The sequence below is a fragment of the Mchenga conophoros genome, linkage group LG14, assembly GCF_057382185.1.
Source record: "Mchenga conophoros isolate Kocher_MC1m ecotype Shallow Benthic linkage group LG14, M_conophoros_male_GT1.1, whole genome shotgun sequence".
NCBI lineage: Eukaryota > Metazoa > Chordata > Actinopteri > Cichliformes > Cichlidae > Mchenga > Mchenga conophoros.
In genome coordinates, this window is record NC_140539.1 from 36,968,608 (window position 1) to 36,984,743 (window position 16,136).

At 39.8% G+C, this 16,136-nt stretch overlaps 2 protein-coding genes across 3 annotated transcripts; one reads left to right on the forward strand and one right to left on the reverse strand.

Moving 5' to 3' along the window:
* The first annotated feature begins 27 nt into the window (after window positions 1-27).
* Window positions 28-8,911, forward strand: med17 (mediator complex subunit 17). The gene is made up of 13 exons (XM_085244283.1): window positions 28-362; window positions 705-950; window positions 1,618-1,781; window positions 1,919-2,138; window positions 2,245-2,381; window positions 2,507-2,588; window positions 2,827-2,979; window positions 4,017-4,147; window positions 4,734-4,918; window positions 5,251-5,388; window positions 7,500-7,617; window positions 7,738-7,897; window positions 8,441-8,911. Exons 2-13 carry the CDS (start codon window positions 719-721, stop codon window positions 8,647-8,649), a joined length of 1,929 nt encoding a protein of 642 aa, XP_085100409.1. The 5' UTR covers window positions 28-362; window positions 705-718; the 3' UTR covers window positions 8,650-8,911.
* A 500-nt stretch (window positions 8,912-9,411) lies between these two features.
* On the reverse strand, window positions 9,412-15,152 carry vstm5 (V-set and transmembrane domain containing 5). Of its 2 annotated transcripts, none has more exons than XM_085244293.1 (4): window positions 14,658-15,150; window positions 11,914-12,240; window positions 11,180-11,323; window positions 9,412-9,713 (listed from the first exon to the last, which is right to left on the reverse strand). In XM_085244293.1, exons 1-4 carry the CDS (start codon window positions 14,731-14,733, stop codon window positions 9,676-9,678), a joined length of 585 nt encoding a protein of 194 aa, XP_085100419.1. In that variant the 5' UTR covers window positions 14,734-15,150; the 3' UTR covers window positions 9,412-9,675. The 2 variants fall into 2 exon arrangements, with proteins under 2 accessions (XP_085100419.1, XP_085100418.1); XM_085244292.1 differs by lacking the exon at window positions 9,412-9,713 and adding an exon at window positions 9,726-11,106 and having other exon boundaries at window positions 14,658-15,152.
* Window positions 15,153-16,136: the final 984 nt, after the last annotated feature.

A 16,136-nucleotide genomic window follows, 5' to 3' on the forward strand; every position in this document is an offset into this window, starting at 1 on the left:
CCTAAACGTCACATCCGGTAGTTTAAACTGCCCGCCGTGTCTTTGCCGTCCACATGAAATATTAGTTCCTAGTCATTATATCTGCATAAAAAACATTTTATGCATTTAAACATAAAATACATAAAAAAATACATCAATAATATATATATATATATACAAGCATTAAATACGTAAATAGTGCTAAAGTGACACAAAGCGTTTGAAACAGCTTCCAGCCTCAGCGTTCATCACAATCGCGGTGGGAGGGGGACCGTGCAGGAGTTACACTCGTTCCTGTATTGATGAGCCTTTCACCGCTACTGGAACATTTAATGCAATACCCGAGTATTCCTCGATACCTCCAACACTAGTGAACGCCAGAGGTAAGATTTACAGGAGTAAAATAGTATTTGGTGTTTTAAGCTGTTCTCTTGAGCTTTCGAGTCTCCTTTTATGCTGTGAGCTAAGCAAAGAGCTAACACTAGCTAGTGTTGCTAACTAGTAAAACGTTACAAAGTGACTAAAAGAGCTGAATTATTATCATCCAAAGTTGTTGAGGAGCAGTTTCTAATTCTCGTTTTTCACTTTAACAGTTGGAAGTGAAGTATTTTAGTGTTCTGGTTATTAAACAACCTATATTAAATGTTTGATTCAGAGGTTTTCTGGTCTCCCCTGTGTCTGTGTTTGATGACTAACCCTTTCTGCCTGTCCACTCCACTTCTCAGCCAAGTCTGTCATCATGTCTGGTGGTCCAGCGGTGAGGATCAGCATCGAGTCTTCCTGTGAGAAGCAGGTGCAGGAAGTGGCACTGGATGGGACCGAGACCTATGTCCCTCCTCTATCCATGTCCCAGAACTTGGCAAAGTTGGCACAAAGAATTGACTTCAGCCAGGGATCCGACTCAGAGGAGGATGTTGAGGGAGAACCCAAGGACCGAGAATGGGGCAAGCAGGATGGAGAGGAGGAAGAAGGTAAAATGCTTAAATAAAGCAAGGAGCTAGAGCTAGCCATCACACATTCCTTGGTATAATCAGCTGCTGTGTGCCTTAGGCCAACATAAAATATCAAGCTGAACTTCATTCATCATAGGTTAAACATTTCAGTTCAGAACTTCACTTAGATGGTGAATAATTACTAATAAATATATAATTTTCATGCCAAATATCCTTGGACAAGATACTAGAAGTTGATCAGAGTATGAAAGCATGTGAATGTTACATATAAAGAGAATAGGAAAAAAGTGCTTGTGGGAATGGGTGAATGAGGCAAGTTGCGTAAAGTGCTTTGAGGGCTCAGAGTAGAAAAGTGCTGTATAAGAAACAATCTATTTACCATTTAAATCACAATGGAGCCTGTCATGTTTTGAGGCTGCAAGGTGTTGGAGGCCTTGTGAAAACTGATGGAATTATGAATTCTGTCAATCCTAAGAGTACACCCGCTGCTCCAATAAATAAATAAAATGGATTTCAGGAGTAATGAGATCCAGCTAAATAAAGTTAAACTTTATTTACAATTTACTCCTGACTCTGATGAAGAAAGGAGGACCACCAAGTAGACTCCACAAATGAATTGAAAACAGAACATAAGGTTTTTTATCACTTGTTGGAATCGAGCCCAATTTTCTGTTTTCTTGCATAGGCACAGTAAAATTTCAGCCGTCTCTTTGGCCCTGGGATTCGGTGCGTAACAACCTCCGCAGCGCCCTCACAGAGATGTGTGTACTCTATGATGTGCTCAGCGTGGTGAAGGAGAAGAAGTACATGGCTTTAGACCCCGTGTCTCAGGATCCAGCAGCTGGAAAGGTAAATTAAACATGTCACTTAAACTGATTTTTTTTAAGGGTTTTTTAAGGGTTCTACAAAAATATCTCTAAATGTCAGCAAAGCACTCTTAGGTTTGTCCACAAAGAGATCTTTTGCTCCTTCTCCAACTCCTGCAGACACCACAAGTTTTCCAGCTGATCAGTAAAAAGAAATCATTGGCCACAGCAGCTATGATCCTTCAAAAGGGAGCAGAGAAGCTCAGTAAATCAGTCACAGAGAACCAGGAGAACAGGAGGCAAAGGGATTTCAACTCTGAGCTGCTGCGGCTGCGCTCACAGTGGAAACTACGCAAAGTTGGAGACAAGATCCTGGGAGACCTCAGCTACCGCAGTGCAGGTGATAAGAGAGGAAAACACCTCACTCAGTCAGTGCTGCTGCATCCTACAGATTAACATTAAGACACTTTAAACCTGTTTTCTAACTTCCGTGTTTGCCCGTGCAGGCTCCCTTTTCCCCCATCATGGCACATTTGAAGTGATCAAAAATACTGACATTGATCTGGACAAAAAAATCCCAGAGGATTACTGCCCACTGGACGTCCAGATCCCCAGTGACCTGGAGGGGTCTGCTTACATCAAGGTCAGAGGGAAATGACATGTATAATATGTTTTTATTCATCTTTTCTCATTCCTTGTTCATTCTTTGATTTTAGATAATTACCAGATATATTAGGTGTAATAGAAAGATACTGTTTGTATCTTCAGGTGTCCATTCAGAAACAAGCTCCTGACATTGGTGATCTGGGAACCGTCAGCCTTTTCAGACAACAGCAAAAGAACAAAGCTGGTATGGTTCAGCACATATACACATTAAAAGTTGTTCAGTAACACAGAGGCTCTTTTCTTCCACGTTTTTTTTATTTTATTTTTTTTTTAGAAGGGCATTTTATGAAAATACTAAATTATTACATTCTGTGTGAGAAAGCGCTCTTTAGGCTTTGGCAAAGGATGACTGAGCCCACTCTAAATTGTAAGAGTAAATCCCACAAACAAAACTCTTGGTCTTTTCTTTTGTCTCTGCTCAGGTACGCAGCAATGGCACGTGAAACTGGAGGCGGCTCAGAATGTTTTGCTCTGTAAGGAGATCTTCGCCCAGCTGTCCAGGGAGGCAGTTCAGATCAAATCCCAGATCCCTCACATTGTTGTGAAAAACCAGATCATCTCACAGCCATTCCCAGGTGAGAATGTGACACAAATGGGGTCCTGGTTCAGTGTTTCTCACACTTATGTATGTGCTTATGTGTGTCATACGGAAGCATATGCCTTGCCTTGAGAGAATAACTGACCCAGTGCTTGAGCACAAGGACCAGTTCTCCACTTGCTGCAGGTTAGGGGGACCCTCCAGCTCACAGCAGGTCTTCAGAGCAGAACTAGGACTGCAGTCCAAAAATGGTGGAAATGTAGTTTGTCTCACCGTGGGTTGAGACTGCCGCAACAGAGTAAACTTTCAAAATAAGAGCACGGGAGGTTGTCCACTTGTCAAGTGATTGTGGATGGCATTAAAGAGATGAAAACATTTTAAAAAAAATGCTACAATATCGATGCATTAGTCTATGTCTACCATGACAACACAGTGGTTTTGTTCGATATTATCATGGGAATATCTTGTTGTAATTTAATAGAACTTAGAACCAAAATGTAGACTCACAGCCATCGTACAAAAAATACCTGTGTGGTATTTTTCTCTAAAACTTGAAATATACATTATGGGGATTCGTTGAGACTCGAGTTAACGCGTCTTAATGTGAAATAATATGGGACCTATAGGTATTAACAAATGGTGAAAGATCCAAATAAGAACAGGTGGGGATGGAGGAAGACAGACAATCTGATAAAGAAAGGCAAGAAGTGATATTATATATATATATATATATATATATATACACACACACACACACACACACACACACACACACACACACACACACACACATCAAGTCAAGGTATTCAGCTTTCATATTTGTCAAGAGTGTAAAGAATGTTCTTTCACTTTTAGTGAACAATCAAATCACTTTTATTGTCACGTACTGCAGTATCCGGTCCAGGTTCGGGACCGGATACTGCAGTACCTTGTTCAGTACTTACTGTTCAAATTGTAAAGTAGTTTGAACAGTTTATGGCTGGGGTGACTGGAGTCTTTGATGATCCTCCTGCCCTAATTCATCCAAAGTGTCATTCTCCCCTCCAAACACACCTGTGATTTTTCTCTCCCTAGGTCTGCAGCTGTCAATCTCACTGTGCCACTCTACGGGAGAGAAGAAAAACAACCGGGCATCTCCAGAGAAACCCAAACCGGACGACCACCTTTACGTACTAGAACACAATCTGCATCAGATGATGAGAGAGGTGAGAAGTGAGATTCCTGTAGAGCGCAATCTATTAACCACCTCTGGAGGAAACCTACCAGATATGATCTGAAATGCGTTAAATATTTTTAAGCTTTGCCTTTTTTTCTCTTTTTCCTTTAACTTTTAACTATATATCCACAAAAAATCCATCTCAGTTAGGGAATACTGGTCAGGTCTCAGTGTGCTTAGAATGCAAGATAAAGACCGTAGAGAATTAAAGAGAAAACTGCAATAGTCCCCTGCAGTATTACTTGGTGATGGTGGGGAGGAAGAACTCCCTTTTAACAGGGAGAGAGCACCGGCTGAATTGCACTCAGGAAGAGACAGTCATTTCTGAGCAGAGGGTGCTTACAAGAAAAATACAGCTACAAAGTGAAGGAATCTATGAGGGTTTTTTTCTTGTAAATTTAAAGTTTTAATGTTGGAATTTTTTTTAGATATTAAGATATATTTGTGTTCTTCTACCTACAACAACCCTGGAAACCTGTCATCTTCTACTCTGCCAGGAGACACTTCTGTTGTTATTAATTTAAATTTCATTGTCTCAGTGCACATTTCATTGGCAACATTTGTTTCTTTTATAGTTTCACAAGCAGCAGCTGAGCTCTGTGGTGATACCGCACCCTTCTAGCGCTCCCTTTGCGCACAAACGTCTGCGTTTGGCAGGGCCACTGGCCTATGACAAGGCAGAAATCTCCAGTTGGCAGCAGACTGAGGGGCTGCTGGAGAAGATGATAAAACAGGCCAAACACATCTTCCTACGTCGCAGGTAAAATATCCTGATGTAATTTTACAAATACAGAAACAGTTACCAGCAGCAATATTGAATTTTACTGCAAATTTAGGAGCTCCAGAAACTTTAGCAGCCCAAAAAAGCAGCGTTTGCCTACATTTGGCTAGCAGATGGCTCACATTGTCTTTGTTGTTTCATCAGAATCAGAATACTTTATTAATCCCAAACTGATTATGGAAATTAAATTATGTCCTTTTATCTTAAAATATTTAATCTTTTAACAGAAGAATTGTTGTTAGCTACTTTTTGTTGGCTGTATAATGCTTAGCAATACTCTTCACGGGTACCACGGTGTTTGTGGTCAACAGGACGGCACGTACCATCGATAGTCTGGCCAGTCGGATTGAAGACCCGCAGATCCAGGCTCACTGGTCCAACATTAATGACGTATACGAGTCCAGTGTCAAGGTGCTCATCACTTCACAAGGCTACGAGCAGATCTGCAAGTAAGTGGAGTGCAGAGGAGTTTATTTTACTCATTATTTTAAATATCAATATTTATTTTTATTTATTTTTTTATTTGTACATTTTATTTTTACTATATTTTTTATTATCACAGATTTACAGATTTTAAATATTTACTAAATATTCACTATTCATTTTGTACTATTGTTATTTTAATTTAAAATACTTTTTTTTTTTTAATTATTAGAATTAATAAATTTTGTATTTTGTAATCGAAAAACTCAACAATTGAAAAAATCCTTGACACAAAGTTTTTGCTTTGCTGATTTGTTTAATGCTCGGCTCTGCAGCGCTCAGTGGCCGCCATGTAAATGCAAAGGTTTTACCTACATTTGCAACTAAAAACAAACCTGCAATAGAAATGTATCTAGGAGCAGCATGTGAATAAAAAGTATGACAACATTAAACCCACATGGTCCCCAGTTTTTAAACAAAATTACTGATAACACAGCAGCAACAGTGACTGTCTAACTGAGACGGTGAGCTCATTTTTCTAGTGTCCAAATCAGAGCACTGTTATCACCATCACAACCTTTACTGGGAAACAGCTGGCAGGATCCTTCAAAAAACAACCTGCTTAATGAACTTTGATGTGAAGAAAAGAGGACTTTAAAGTAGGGCTTTTGACCCACTGCATGCAATTCATTTGCATGAATGTTTTTTGTTGTTGTTTTTTATGGGCATTGTATGTAGTTATATTACAACATTGGTTCACACTGTAGAAATAACAATTTTCTATTTCCTGTTTTTTTGGGGGGGGGGGTTTGATAACCTGTGGGGGTTTTTTTGTTTGTTTGTTTTGGTTTGGGTTTTTTTCTCTTTTAAGTATTTATTATAAGGCAGATGTATTTCTTATCCAGTTACTTGAATAATCAATAGGATACTTGATTACTAAAATATTCAATAGCTGCAGCTTTTATTATTTAATAGTCTCAGGGCTCGCAAAATCGCTATCCCGACGTCCCGGGGCTAGCAGTTTTTTCCGGTCGGGCTACCAAAATCCATCCCAGCCCTGCCCATCAGGCTATCATAGGAAGAAAAAATATATGTCAATACTTTTGCATCCTTTCGCAAACGTAGCTGGGTAATGTTGTCATTGGCATCGAAGAGCCACTGTCAGTATGTAACATAATGAAATCGCGTTTAAATTTGCGCTTTTTTTTTTTTGTTTTTGTTTTTTTGCTTCACATTCACTTTGCCATTGCCCAAACTGTGAATAGAGAGCGGCAGTACTGATTGGTGAGTGACAGATTAATTCCTCTCCAATTCCTTATCACTCGTTAGCTTACTATGCAAATATGACAAGTGAAATCTTCCGCAGCAAGCTTAAACATGTCATAGAGGTTGATTGTGCAGAGAATTGCTGATCATTATGCAAGTGCCTGTGTAAAAGCAGATGGATTTACGCAGGTATTTTAGTTCTGCAGAGCCAAATAAGACAGGTCAGGGTGAAGAGGGGACAGCCAAAGAAAAGCCGACCACAAAATGGAAAAGTTATGACAAATCAGACTATGAGGCAAAAAGAAAGTGCAGCTTTTTTGGTTTCATGGACAAAAGAATTTCTGTGGCTGCAATATGACGAGCTAAATAACATAAAGTTCTGCCGGGTGTGTCATTAGTTTCACTCGATTTCTGAGTCGACAAGTGCCTTTGTTACTGGGACCAGTAATTTTAAGAAAGACCCCATCAGAACCCTTGAGAAATGCAAGAAATGCATTATTGCTCAGTCTACAGTATCTTTCCCTGAACAAATGCCAATTGCAAAAAACATATGAAAAATAAACTAAGCACAACAAGAAGTCCTGAAAAATCTGTTTAGAACAGCGTTCTGTTTTGCAAAGAGTGAACTACCTTTGGCAAAATTTAGCAGTCTTTGCAAACTTTGCAAACAAAGCAAATGGCCTAGATCTTGGTTCCACTTACCTCTTACCATTATATTTTTCTATTTTCGTTCACTGCTGTTGTGAACTATATAAATAAATGGATGTGAAAAAAGCTTTTCTCTCCTCATATATGGATGTTTACATGACTCTGGACCAGCGTGTTTGATCCTCTGAAATGAGGCTCACTGTGTTTTATTTGGTGTGTTTAGGTCCATCCAGCTGCAGCTGAACATCGGTGTGGAGCAGATCAGGGTGGTGCACAGAGATGGACGTGTGGTCACGCTGTCACACCAGGAACAGGAGCTGCAAGACTTTCTCCTCTCACAGGTAACACCAGTAACTTCCACAGTTATTGGAGGAGGCTGAATTTACTAGAAGCATGGCTGCACACTGTTGACTGTAATGCTTCAGTATTTAGTTCTGCGTATGCCTGCCTTCTTTTCACAGATGTCGCAGCATCAGGTACATGCAGTTCAGCAGCTGGCTAAGGTGATGGGCTGGCACGTCCTGAGCTTCAGTAACCATGTAGGTCTGGGCCCAGTGGAGAGCATCGGAAATGCCTCCGCGGTCACTGTTGCCTCTCCCAACGGAGAGTACGCCATCTCAGGTGAGACTGATGGCTCTCGGATCCTCAGGTTTCTCTGTAGTAGGAAGAGCATATTAGCAGCAGCAACTCAGTACTACTCATGCCTCTATGCATGAGACATTCAGGCTCTCCCTTAGCTAACCTCCCCCCAATAAAGGCTAAAATGTAAAAAAAAATATATATATATATATATATAATTTTATTTTATTTTATTTTATTTTTTTTAAAGAAAGGGCAGAAACTAATGTAATAAATCAAGACGACGCCCAGTCTGTCAGTTCATGGAAAATTACTCAGGATTAAGCAGACAGGTTGATACAAGTTGGGGAATCTTTGGGAAACTTCCTCTCTTCAAACATCATTGAAATGCATCATGAACCGGTTTCCATGCAACACTCATACTGAATATCTGTAAACACTGAAGAATAATGTGTGGCGAGACAAGAGAGAAACTTCATTGTCATTGTTTAAAAACAACAAAAGTCTGCTCAGCAGCTCTTTATCATTATGCAGCAAAGTAAATAACTGTCAGTGGTTTTTCATCAAAGTTTCTTTTCTCTTCAGTACGTAACGGCCCAGAGAGCGGCTGCAAAGTTTTGGTGCAGTTCCCTCGCAGCCAGATCAAAGAGCTGCCAAAGAGCGACGTCATCCAGGACGCCAAGTGGAGCCACCTCAGAGGGCCGTACAAAGAGGTCCATTGGAGCAAGATGGAGGGCCGAAACTTTGTCTACAAGATGGAGCTCCTCATGGCGGCGCTGACTCCCTGTCCTTAGGTGCTGACTCTGTCTGCTGACTCCTCCCACACACAAAATAACAGTTTATTTAAAGAGGACAATCTTCCTTCATAGACTCTCTTCCTCACATTTGAAAGAATCGACAGCACTTTCATTTATTTTATTTTTTAACCAACTTGTGGACCGCCGTAAAGTCTGTCCACACAAGTGTCCTCTGCCTGTTGCTTATAGTGTAAGGTGTGGACTGTGTGTATATACCTCAAACAGTTTGATACAAAATAAAAAGCAGTCTGTCTACATATATATTTGTCCTTTTTCTTAAGAATACAGCTGTGGATCAAAGAGACACTGTTTATAAAACTGAACTTAGGGATTTGCCGGTTCAAACTTTAAATTTGACCACATTAACCGGATATTTTTTCTTTAGGTAATAAAAGAAAAACAATTATTTTCTTTTGTTTCTACATTCATTCATTCTTTATTCCTGCATTCCTTCCTTTCTTCCTTTTCCGGGCCGTGATCAGCTGACCTGTGTTACTGCAGCTTCATGGCTCCGTGTGGATTTAGCAAACTGCAATTACTACTTGACTGCTTTGGACACAACTTTATTTACATTACTTTCTGATTTGCTGAGCCAGTATCATCAAGGCCTCAGCTGAAACTATCACCAGCCTGCAGCACACAAAAGCGAAACTCGTTTTTTGTTATCATGAAATAATCTGATTTAATTGCTTATTAATGAAACCAGCCCAGTTTAACCCTTGGTCATGAGTAAAATAAAGTCACACAGTTTCTTTGCTTAGAGAATAAATACAAGATTTATTGTGTTCCTGTATCATCGGTGGTATATTCACTCATTCAGTGACAGTCATCTGTAAATATCAATATCAGTACAAAATATCAACACAGTGCAGGTGTTCATAACTGACTGGTCATGCTTTGAGCTGTAAGTAACTAGAGTATATAAAGAGGACAGTTTGATGTACAAAACATTCCACCTTCAAAAGTATGTCCTCATGTTGTATCACTGACAGCTTTGATTGGCCATTTCAGGTGAGTCATCACTCAGACGTTCATTATCTGCAGCTCAGTCACATCGTTTTCTGCAAAAAAAAAAGGGGATTAAAGTGTCAATACATGATTAAGACAACAAACAAAGCTATAATAGGTCTTCACAGACCTTTGCACTCAAACACGCCCTTACTGTGATACAATGATAGAGTCAAACCATAGTCAACCATCACACCCTTCAACATATATTTATTCTCCACACAATCATGCAGTGGTAAGAAGAACACATTTTAACTTTAGATAAAACAACACGCTCACAAACGTTTTTATGCGGAAAATTGTCTTCTTTATTATTTCACCCATTACCTAAAAAAGCAGCCACACTTCAGACACTGTATCAGGTTTTATTTGCCTTCTATATGAAACCAGTTTGTAACTTCTTTAGTAGTAGCCTTCAGGAATAGTTCTCCTATGGCTATTCTTTGGATTTGGCTGCTTCGTGTTCTGTTCTCTCTGAAGATGATCCCACACTGCTTCAATAATATTGTGTCAGGACTCTGAGGAGGCCAGTCCATGACTGATGGTGTTCCACTGTGTGTTTTTCTATCCAGGTGTGCATTTACTGTGCTAGCAGTGTGTTTGGGATCATTGTCATGCTGAAAAATTAAGCTGCTGTAAGTTTCCAGATGGTATAGCACAGGGGTAGGCAACTCCAGGCCTCGAGTGCTGGTGTCCTGCAGGTTTTAGATCGCACCCTGGGTTAACACACCTGAATCAAATGATTAGTTCATTACCAGGCCTCTGGAGAACTTCAAGAAATGCTGAGGAGTCATTTAGCCCATTAAATCAGCTGTGATGGAGCATGGACACATCTAAAACCTCCAGGACACCGGCACTCGAGGCCTGGAGTTGCCTACCCCTGGTATAGCATGATGGATCAGAATCTGATGGCACTCTTTCTGTGTTCAAAATTTCTGCCCCAAACTTCTGCATGACAGAACTTTATGACTAAACCTGCACCAAGAGTTCATCCTCAGCACCAGGGAGAGTTTTGGGGAAACTGGCCTGCAAATGTGCCCTGAAATCCCTGAAAGCAGCAGGTCTGCCATGGACTACCTGTTAAACTGCATGTAGTTCAGACTATGCCTGTTTAGTGCAGACAATAAAGTATTGCATGAATGTGTATAAAGGTGTCCTGTAGTGTTTCCATTATCATTGCCACAAAAATGTAATAAATTCTGTAAAACACTGGATATTTGCAGGAGAAACAGACACACAAATCTTTTTATCTTTTTGTTTTTATTTGTTTTGGTTACATAGTTGTCCTCCATGTAGAGTGACCTATTTTGGTTATGAACGTTTTCAGCACGTATCCATACAAGAAATCAGGGAAGAATATGTTTGAGCAATGCCAGCAATCCAAAATCTTCTGAATGGGTATTCACAAGACATTTCCAAGTTGCAAACCTGTTTTTCTGGCATCACCTGAATGCACAATCATTGACACCATTAGAGGATATTCACTGAGATGGATTCTGCTGTTTACACATGGCTTTACCTGGCATCTCTCTCCTGCGCTTGCATGCCATTATCTTCTTGTAGGCCTTGTCCAGGAGCCACATGGTGAGCATAAGAAGGCTGGCCAAGCAGGCCAGGGCCAAAAAAGAGACAGTAAGGTACTGAAGGTCCTCATACAGAACCTCTGTAGGACAGAAACACAGGAGCCACATCTTATTTACTGCAAACTGAACTGCAAATAGGGCTGATCTGTTTATTAAAGATACTTTTTCATCATGTTCACTTGTTAAAAAAAAGACTTCCCCTCTTTGGTCAATCCATATGTTCTTCCTTCCTGCATTCATTCCTCCCTAAAATTATCACAGCACATGTGCCATTCTTCATTCTTCATTTTCATAGTTTATTTGCTTTAGAGTTACTCTGTCTGGTGTGGGAAACAGTTCTGAGCCTGCCTCTAATAACCACAGACGCCATGTTTGGGAAATCTGGGCAGGGCGTTTGTCGTCTTTAAATCCAAACAACTGTTACCACAATGCCAGTCAGACTACGTCAAACTGAAGCCGAGGGCTTTTGTTGATGCTCTAATCACGATTAGTGCTGCTTTTTTAAATCCTGTGAAGAAATTCTTTGTACAGGTATGACAGAAGTGCTACCTTAAGTACCTTAAGCTTTAAAAACTGAGCTGTTCTGCCAGGACTGTTTCTTTCTTTTATGCTCTTTTTCCCTCGTTGTGTGTTAGTTTTCTGTTTTGTTTTTTAATGTAAAGACTCTCACCATTTACTTTTAGGACGAAACCAAAATCCTTGCTGCTCCCAGTTGATTCTGTGATGGTGACCACGTAAAATCCACCATCCTGCAGCCGCAGGTCTGACAGGCCCATCGAACCGTTGTCATAGGCCTGCACTCGGCTGCTGTAGTCCTCCGTTATGTTGGTGTACCCCCCCGGCTGCCAGGCCCCTATCGTCCGGCTCACCAATCCTGACATAAAAGTCCATTGTATGTTTGGGATCCCGCTACAGGTGAAATTCACTGAGAAGATCACATCGTCCTGCACTGAGCGGATCAGGCTCCTCTGAGGAGAGTATATGGAGATGGCTCCAGCTAAACAAACACATGAACATACATGCATACATTAGTCTGTATTCTCTGGGTTATTCTAGAATCAGCTGAATGTAAGTAAGTCAAAGGGAAATTCTGCTTTGCATCAGAAGAAAATTAACACAGCAGCAAATTGCAAAAAGAGCCTCAGTGATCCAGACTCTCCTAAAGTCCTAAAGTTGTTTGAGTAAAGTGGTACTTCCAAACTATTATACAGGACGTGAACACCAGTGTTGTTTCTTCCTTCAACAGCCATAAGCTGCGTTCACAGGTGGTTAAATTACAACATGTCGAACTGATTCTGGTATCAAAATACATGTAAAGGGAGACCTTTCCTGTGCTATAACTTGTTTTATCCAGCCACCTATCCTGCAAGGTGATATGACCTTTAAAGGTTTACCCAAAATGCATTTTTTAAACTTTTCTCGAATTAATGATCAGAAAACAGATCAAACATCCAGGACACCAATACATGTGTCATAACATGGCAGAGAGAGGACCCAAGCATCGGGCACGTAGGCAGATTCAAATGATAATGAGCCTTTACTTGGCTGAGACAGGACTACATACTGGGCAATATCTGGGGATTCGAAAGTCAATACATACAGGAAGTAAGAAGTGGAAACAAGACACATGAGAAAAGTGTCTATCAAAGTAAAACAAGAAATAAACACACAAACAACAGTACTCAGAATAAACAGGATCATAGAAACAGACGACTCAGCTGGAGGAACAAACACTAACATGACAACTGAACCAGAGCCCAGTGATATCACTTCACAAAATCTAAAGTCAGAGTTACTAGAAGCAGAATTCATAGAAAACACTAGAGTACAGATGAAAACAGCTCAAAACTGCAAGAGCATGACAAATATTTCTGTTACTCTTTAGCTTTAGAATTAAATTAATGTGGCTCATACCGTGTACATTATAACATACCATAATAGACCCATTTCTGTAATATACTCACATATCTATATTATTGCTAATATATATTGTAATATATCTATATCACTAAAGCACTTCTGGATGGATGCAAACTGCATTTCGTTGCCCTGTACCTGTGCATGTGCAATGACAATAAAGTTGAATTCTATTCTATTCTATTCTATTCTCTGCTGTTGAAAGTAAGACATATGTCACGATATCTTATGTTAAGGTGGTTATGAAAAAGAAACAAAAGCAAGATCTTGGCTTTAGATTACAATGTTCCAACCTTTGTATTTCAACGGACTGTAACTCAAAAAATATTCAAACTATGAGGATAACATTTTTATCATTAGATATACGGATGTTATTTTAAAGAAAAATCTGTTGATTCTCAGTGGTGGGGGGAGAGACTTGAGTCACAGTGATAGCAATTAGAGTAGAAACATGCTGGTGTGTGACACAATCGAGCGCCATAAAAAGGACTCATTCCACCATGACACGGTTAGCTGCTGTTCCTGACAAACACTGTGGCATGTCTCCTGCTCTGCCTCTGCTCTGTCTGATCCCCCACCCCCATCCTCTTTTCCCCAGAGGATTAAAACTAGTCAAACTAGCTGGGAGGTATCAGAATGAATATAAGAGGCAGTGTGTTTAGGCCAAGCTTTAATGCATATTTTCACGTGCGTGTCAGGGAGAGATCTGGTTCTGCTGGTGGTGTGTTTGTTTAATGAAGCAAGAATTTAAAATGAAAAATACTAGCGCTGACTGAGAAGCAAGTCAGTATGGGAGAGATCTTTTTGTCTGGGCTCCCCCCCCAAAAAAAACCTTTTACCAACAAACCCCGACTGACTCTTTCCTTATTTTTCTGTTAAGAAATCACATAAATACTTTTTAAAGCAGCCCTGATGTCTTCTTTTGACTGTTTCCTGCACCCTGGTTCGCTTTTAATTTTGCTACTTTTGTTTTGTGTTTCCTGAGATTTGGTTTAGATTCAGATTTTTTTGGAAACAACACTTCTGGGCATTCGGATGTTATTTCTAGGATCGTTATGTCGGTAGGACACAGCTTTATAGGTTCTGAAGCCTTGAGTGGTTGCAGTTTTATAGTTCAGATAAGGTACTTTGCAATCTTCAGCTTTCTGACTGTCACGTGGTTGCAGACACGATACAGCCAGAGAAAGAGAGAGTGGGCTCATCGTGTTATAGAGCGGGGGCTTGACTCCTCGGGACCTCAACAATAGAAACAGATCAGACGCTACGTAATAAAATCCCTATCATGCTTCAGCACGGTTTCATGGCTACATGCCTGAGCTCTGCTTAGATAATATTAGGGAATATTGACCTTTTTACTTCCCACTTCTGCCATGATCGCCTATATTTACTTTCTACTGACAGGACCGAAACTTCATCCAACATTTCAAGTGTTAAACAAACATAGGTAGGTCGTACCACAAAGATAAAGCAGCAGAATTAGGAATGTGTTGAGCTTACCTAGGTGGCACATATATAACATGATGCTGAGAAAAACAGCAACATCTTGTATTTCCCAGAGCCTGAAATGCCACATTAGGATTCCAGACCCATCTGTCGAACTGCTGCAGAAGAAGCTTCCCGGGTTTATTTTACATTTTGTAGCATTCTCCTCGCCTTTCACCTTTTCCCATGGTTTCTTCTTCTTCTGTTTGTCTTCCTGGAGTTTCTGAGAGTTGTTCTTCTATTGCTTTCCTTCTGCTTTTCAGGAATGCAAAAGCTTCCCTCCTCTCTCTCAAGACTGTGTTGGATTTGACTTCATATCTGCGCAAGTCACTGCCAGCCAGCCCACACCTATCAGACAGGTTGAGCCAGAGATTACTGAGCAAACATGTAGTCCTTGTGTGGCAGTGCTCTCTCGCACACTCACACACAACTGAAGGCTGAAAGCCGTTGAGCAGTATATTCTAATTTACCTATTGCAACCACTTACTTGTCTATCTACAGACACACTGTCACAAAATGAAAGTGGGACAGGTGGAATCAAGTAGCGACACACCTGGCAAAACATGTCAAACAGGAAGTACTGTATTCACATGTATGCACCTAAAAAAACACACACAGTGACAGTCAAATGAAACTTCCCTTTAGGAGGCATATTAAAGCTGACTGTCTGTAGGTAACCCAGGTCTTATTTCTCGCTGTTACTTAGTTTATAATCATTTTAGACTCTAAGGGTGTTTTTTTAATGAATTTATGCGCTTACCAAGACCAGTGTTAGACAAGGCAAAAATAAAATGTACAGTATGATTAAAGATAAACTAAATACCCATTGTTACAAAATGTGACGTAACACATAAGTAACAAAGAAAGCACTGGCATCAAACATGTTACATCATAGAATAACAAACAAAAAACACTCAGAGTATTTGTACATGGATGAACAGAGAGTTGGTTGTAGCTCAGTTAAATGGATGGCATCTGTTAAAGCATGAGGTGCTCTGTGAAGAATTCCATTACCATAAAAGCCAGAACACTTGGTAGATTTATGGTTAGAGATGAATGAAGTTAAAGAAATAAGCTTCAAAATCCTAAATGAGATATAATAAGGTCTTACTTGGATGTGAGTGACTGTGTATTGTGTGGGAATAATGTATTTGTTTTTGTGAATTACTGCAGTCTGCCTCGAACAATATTTGCAGCTCACTACAAGACAAGAAATCTGAATTAAAATAAAAAGATCAGATCAGATATACTTTGTTAATATTAATACTAATACTAGAACAACTAATGTTACTGATAATTATAATAACAGTACCTCCAGCAACAACAGTAATCACTATAATAAATAAAAATAATACTGATTGTAAAATAAGAGCCGTGCATAACATACAAAAAATAAATGTTAAACTTAAAGAGCACGTGACTAATCAAATTTAGAGCATGACTTTGTTTTAATGTGAAATAAATTTAAGACACATAAATTCGTACGTGTTAAAA